The sequence below is a fragment of the Arachis ipaensis genome, chromosome B02, assembly GCF_000816755.2.
Source record: "Arachis ipaensis cultivar K30076 chromosome B02, Araip1.1, whole genome shotgun sequence".
In the NCBI taxonomy this organism is placed as follows: domain Eukaryota; kingdom Viridiplantae; phylum Streptophyta; class Magnoliopsida; order Fabales; family Fabaceae; genus Arachis; species Arachis ipaensis.
In genome coordinates, this window is record NC_029786.2 from 89,209,635 (window position 1) to 89,215,921 (window position 6,287).

Consider the following 6,287-nt stretch of genomic DNA (forward strand, 5'->3'; position numbering starts at 1 on the left):
TAGATGAGATCTTATTAATATGAGATAATTTTTGGATCATAAGTGAAAACAAAAGAAATAAATTACAAATACACCACATCACTTTGTCCTTAAATTATATTTACTAGAGAAGTGCTATACGTACAATTTTTTTTTTTAAACTAAATTTGACTCAATTAAACAATAAAATTTAGATAAATAAGTGAATAAGAATGGTAAAATTTTTTTTTTTATATTAGACCAATTTAATTAAAGTTGATTGACATAACAAACTTATACCTGTAGATTACTCATTGTAGTATAGCCCATAGTCTATCAAAGTTTCTTAAATCTGTCTCATTGAAAAACTTGCCTTAGCTAAGAGAGTTAAAGACCGATGTAACTGTTGTAAGAATGCACAAGACTTTGAAAAATTATATGCTTTTTTAAAAAGTGCAAGGCAAATAAAATAAAATAATATTACTTATTGTAATTGAGGAGTAAAAATGCAAGAGGATAGAGTAGACAAATAATAGTAGGGTTCATTACAGACCTATAAACTATAAAGAACATAGAGTGGAGTCAGCTCAATCCAATAGAGTTCTAGCACCTAATAAACTGCCAGTTTAGCACTAGAAAATATTTTAGTTTTGACAATAATTTCTAAAGAGTCTCCTAAATCACAAAATTTGACATATTTCACCTATAAAGCAAAGTTTGTTGAAATTTTGTAAATTTTTAGAGGCTAACTTTGGTAAAAACAAATAAACAAATAAAAAATGTTGTACATTCCAATATCCCATTCTTACCTGTATTTTTAATAGGTAACTACTCTTTAACATTCTCTCATCATAATCTTAACTTAAAAAGTATGACTTATTTATTTTGTCACACTTTAAATAAAGATAACATTTTTATAGGGGCAAAAAACCATATTAAGCCACATGCAGAAATGTTTAACCAAAATACGCCAAACAGAAATTTGTTTCAGCAATAAGTCAAGAGGCATATTTATATAAATCGAACCACCCAGGTTCGAACTCTATTAGCAAGTAATTCGAACCATCTAAGTTCGAACTACTACTGGAAAAATGTAAATAATTCGAACCGGTTAGGTTCGAACCAGGAAAGCATGTAATTCGAACCGGTTGAGTTCGAATTATGCGGAGATTAGTTTTAATAAATCGAACCAGGTTGGTTCGAATTATGGGGAGAGAGGTTGATTGTAGTAATTCGAACCAGGCTGGTTCGAATTACATGCATCATGGTTCGAAGAAGGTTAGTTCGAACCAGGTTGGTTCGAATTATGGGGAGAGAGGTTGATTGTAGTAATTCGAACCAGGCTGGTTCGAATTACATGTATCATGGTTCGAACCAGGTTAGTTCGAATTAGTAGGACTTAGAGCTCTATATAAACCCTGTAAACGTGATTTGCTCTCATTAGAGGACGTAAGATGGCTAGTGAGGAGGAGAGTTTTGTTGTTCTATCAAGTGATCACATAAGTTTGGATCATTCTGTGATTTCGGCGTTCATTATGCCAATGGTTAGGGCTGACGCATCGGTTAGCATCAAGGTGCTCCTGAACGCCACGGCAGCGCATTTTGGTTTTAGGCCGACTTACAGGATGGTATGGATGGCGAAGCAGAAGGCCGTTGGCCTCATCTACGGTGATTGGGATGAGTCATACAGCGAGATACCTAGGTGGGTGTTGGGTGTCCAGCTGACGATGCCTGGTACTGTTGCGGTCCTCAGGACGAGCCCGGTTCTAGTTGGAGGACAGGTGGACGAGTCTCAAGCTTATTTCCACAGACTTTTCTGGACTTTCCCTCCGTGCATCGAGGCATTCCGGCATTGCAAGCCGCTAGTCAGCATTGACGGCACACATCTATATGGTAAGTATGGGGGAACGTTGCTCATTGCGATTGCACAGGACGGGAACTCCAACATTCTACCTGTCGCATTCGCACTAGTAGAGGGGGAGAATGCGGAGTCCTGGACATTCTTTCTCTCGCCCCTTCGGCAGCACGTGACCCCGCAGCCCGGTCTGCTGGTTATATCGGATAGGCACAACGGCATCAAGTCTGCGCTTGAGGCCCCGGACGGAGGTTGGTTACCGCCATCTGCGTACCGTGCATTCTGCATACGACACGTAGCGGCTAATTTCGCCCTTACCTTCAAGGGCAAAGACGCTAGGAGGCTTCTGGTGAATGCAGCGTACGCGAAGACTGAGGTTGAGTTTGATTACTGGTTTGATATACTGCGGTCTGAAGACCCGGCGATGTGTGAGTGGGCGAACCGTATTGATTACCCCTTGTGGACGCAGCATCGCGATGAGGGAAGGAGATTCGGTCACATGACGACGAATATCTCCGAGTGTGTGAACTCAATCCTCAAGGGTGTAAGAAATCTTCCTGTAGCATCCCTGGTGAAGGCAACATATGGTAGGCTGGCCGAACTCTTTGTTCGCAAGGGGCGAGAGGCTGAGACCCAGATGGGCACCGGACAGCAGTTCAGTCAGTATTTGGTGAAGTGTATTGAGGCCAACTTGAAGACGGCCAGGTGCTTCACGGTGACGTTGTATGACCGTGATAACTCCGAGTTCACCGTTGCGGAGACCACTCCGACTGGTACTTTCTCATTGGGTACTTACCGAGTATCGCTTGCCTCCCGGACATGTGACTGTGGGTACTTTTAGGCGCTTCATTTCCCGTGTCAGCACGCACTTGCATGCTGTGCCTACGCACGTGTGAGCTGGAGCTCCTATGTTCATAGCGTCTATCAGATTAGCTCGGTGTTCAATGTCTATCGGTTGGGATTCACACCTCCAATCCCGGAGGGCTTCTGGCCACCCTACGATGGGCCCACCGTGATTCCGGACCCAAACAGAAGGCGTGCGAGAGAGGGGAGGCCTAGATCCACAAGGATACGGACAAATATAGATGAGGCAGATCCAAACAGGCCAAAATGGTGTGGCCTTTGTCGCCAACCCGGACACACTAGACGTAGATGCCCACAGGTAGTAGGATCGTCTCAGACAGGGCGAAATTAGCTTCCATGATGTTATTCTTAGTGTTATTTACATTTAAGTTGTCTTATTAGATGCATTGCTTGACCACGTATGTAACTTGTTGAGATTAATGCATTGTACTTTGGTATTTGCGAGTAGTAATGAGTATGTTGTCTTTCATTACAAGTAATACTACAGGACTCGTTGATCCTCATTTTAATAACTAAACGAAATCATTATACCTTGTCATGTATCATTTAATACAAATAGTCAACGTCCCCGAACACAAGTTACTAACAACATACATAAACAGAGCACTACATAACAAGAAAAGTACACCTAACTATCATACATGACTGAAATAGAGGAAACAAAATACATGAAATGTGACTCATCTAAACAGATGCGAACCAGTACCACAGCGACGTGCTACCCGTGCCCTCTGACCTCGACGGACAGGCGGCTCCTCATCCTCTATCTCATCCTCCTCCTCCTGCGGAGCAGGCTGTACTGGTGGCGCAACACGCAACGGGGCTGCCGACGATCCTGCGATAGACTCTGATGCAGCGGTGAAGGCGGATGTAGGGGTACCTCCAAGACGAAACTGCTGACCAGCGGATGAGAATGGAGGCTCGTTCAGATCAACATCTAAGGGGGCCTGGATCCCTGAGGTCTGGCCAGCTCTGCGGGGGGTCACGTCACCCTGCATGATGGCGGTGATCTCATCTAGGAAGCGTGGACTCCCGAAGTCCCCAACAAGCGAGTCTGACCCAACAAAGTCTGCCCACTGTGATCCTGATATGCGCCAAGGTGTACCACCCTGCTCAGCCTGATCATCCGCTGGCACACCAACGAAGTAATCTCCAAGAGGGACCGATCCAGGTCCAGCGGCACCAGTGTCAGCCCCGTCACCGACCCCTGTGCCATACCACTCACCTCCATGACCGCCATCGTGTGTACTAGTACCTCCATCGTGTGTGCATCCTCCAACGTGGCCAGGCTGGTCGTCATCGTCGTCCCCATGGTCAGAACCACTCCTCGCCGTATGATCCGGCCACCTGAACTGACGCTGGCTCCTCCGTGTCCCTACACCCATCCTCCTCTCAACCCTGCGCCTGTCAGGCACGTCATCCAGAGGATCCATGTCAGGCACTCGCCCCGGACCCCGCTGTGAGGACTCAACTGGTATAGGAACTGATCTCGGATCCCCCAGCTGAGTGTCCGGGGCCAAGAACCTCTTCCCATGCTGACTCCACCACTGAAGGAACTGATGAGACGGTCCAGGGTCGGCAACAACGTCGAACCTCAATACACTGTCATGACGAGCGTCCCAGTATGCATGCCACTTCCGCATGGAAGAGGGGAACCATCGATCGCCGCCTCTCCCGTCCTTGGACATCAGAAAGTCGATGTTCAAGGCGGGACGCGGAGGGGCCTGTACCCCTCCAAACTGAGGAAGAACACGATCTATCTGATGCCACTCTATGACAGCAAAGTAGATCAGCGCGGTCACAGAGCGCCACACCGCCATGTGCCGAGGCTCCAAAACCTCCGGATGCAACACCTGAAGTACGTTGGGGCTACTATACGGCATCCATATAAACTGCAGAACGAACCCACCCTTATCAGGGCAACTGTACGACCCAAGTGTAAAATATTTAACTAAAAGAGCATCAGTTATTAATTAGCATACTAACCTCCTTGGACTGTAACCGGTCTATCCTAAGCTTCCACATCTGCACTCTCGGACCCTTCTCGTTACCGGAAGGGTTGTAACCTGCCCATCTGCACCATACACATGAGTTACATATACTAATATATGTGTTTACATTATGCAATAGAGTATTAACATACACGCAATTCTGTAAGTCATATTGAAAAAGAATAGGCCCAGTATAGTACCTCGACGCCAACGGCCAGCTGAAAGTCTCATATCCTGCAGGCCTAAACTGAGGAAACCGCCAAAAGATCCAAGACTGCAGTAGCTGAAGAGGGCCCGCTAACTTCACAACATGTCTGTTTGCCACTCTGCACATGCACCGGTACAACCAGGCCAGTACTGCCGAACCCCAGCTGTACGTACCCAGCTCCTCCAGCCTCGCTACATATGGAAGCCATCTAATGTGAATCCGGTTGCCAGACTTGTCCGCAAACAGCTGCGTGCCCAGCAACATCATGATGTACGCACGGACATATCGGCGAACAGTGTCATCATCTGCATCCTCAGGGCACTCACCAAAGGTCTCCTGAAACCAGCTGCAGTTCACTGCGTACTTCTGAACCTGACTGGGAGGAGGTATAACTCCTAGCAACTCCTGGAACCAGACCCAGGGTGGACGGCCGCCATCGATGTATATATGGAACTCTGACAGGCACCCGCTCACGTAACGACCATCGACTGGCAAACCCAGCTGGTATGCCACGTCCTGGAGTGTGATCGTGCACTCTCCGAACGGCATATGAAAAGTGTGCGTCTCGGGACGCCATCTCTCCGCGAATGCACTGACGAGCGCCTCGTCTACCCGGAACCACCGGTCGTTCAGCCTTGCAAGATGGTATAGCCCTGCCATCTGCAAGTATGGAACGTATCTGTCATCAAGACGCATGCCCTGCTGCCGCCTCATGCTCCTAATGCATCGCTCGGGCTGCGCATGAAAAGAACCGCATACTGAGATATATAACTACACAGGTTTTACAGTAAACCGGTTCACATCAACCGGTTTACAGTAAACCGGTTTACATTAACCATTTTGCTAAATTAAACAGCATAACATTACATGAAAGATAACTAACTGGAAAACAAACCCTAAACCACACAACTAAACCGCTAGCATATACCACAATTAACGAGAGCCATTAACAAGAAACAAATTCAATAAACCGGCTTACTTAAACCACCTAGCATTAAACAACTACCCTAAACCACATATAAAAACCGCTTGCAAAAACCGCTAACAAAAACCGCTAACATAAACCACCAACATAAACCACTACCAAAAACCACTGACTTAAACCACTAACAAAAACCACTATCCTAAACCACCATCCTAAACCACTAATATAAACCACCAACATAAACCACTACCAAAAACCACTGACTTAAACCACTAACAAAAACCACTACCCTAAACCACCACCCTAAACCACTAACATAAACCACTAACTTATACCGCTAGCTTAAACCACTATCATAAACCACCTACATAATCCCCTCACCTAAACCACCTACATAAACCACTAACATAAAGTACCGTCTAACCAAGATACAAAACCACTAAGGCACAACTAACGCTTGAATCAAAAATATTTCCGTACTAACCT

The 6,287-nt window shown here is 46.0% G+C and overlaps 1 protein-coding gene across 2 annotated transcripts; it reads right to left on the reverse strand.

Annotated features, from left to right (window-relative positions):
- Positions 2,649-5,975, reverse strand: LOC110268958 (serine/threonine-protein phosphatase 7 long form homolog). Of its 2 annotated transcripts, XM_021116120.1 has the most exons (3): positions 4,869-5,975; positions 4,664-4,751; positions 2,649-4,569 (listed from the first exon to the last, which is right to left on the reverse strand). In XM_021116120.1, the coding sequence occupies exons 1-3, from the start codon at positions 5,588-5,590 to the stop codon at positions 3,358-3,360; spliced, it is 2,022 nt and encodes a 673-aa protein (XP_020971779.1). In that variant the 5' UTR covers positions 5,591-5,975; the 3' UTR covers positions 2,649-3,357. The 2 variants fall into 2 exon arrangements, with proteins under 2 accessions (XP_020971779.1, XP_020971778.1); XM_021116119.1 differs by having other exon boundaries at positions 4,664-5,975.

Bases quoted from the DNA above. Each gene is read 5' to 3' on its own strand.
- LOC110268958 (XM_021116119.1), bottom strand. From the start codon at position 5,590: ATGAGGCGGCAGCAGGGCATGCGTCTTGATGACAGATACGTTCCATAC. The intron at 4,570-4,663 runs GTTAGTATGCTA...TTCGTTCTGCAG, and splicing joins ACCGGTTACAGTCCAAGGAG to TTTATATGGATGCCGTATAG.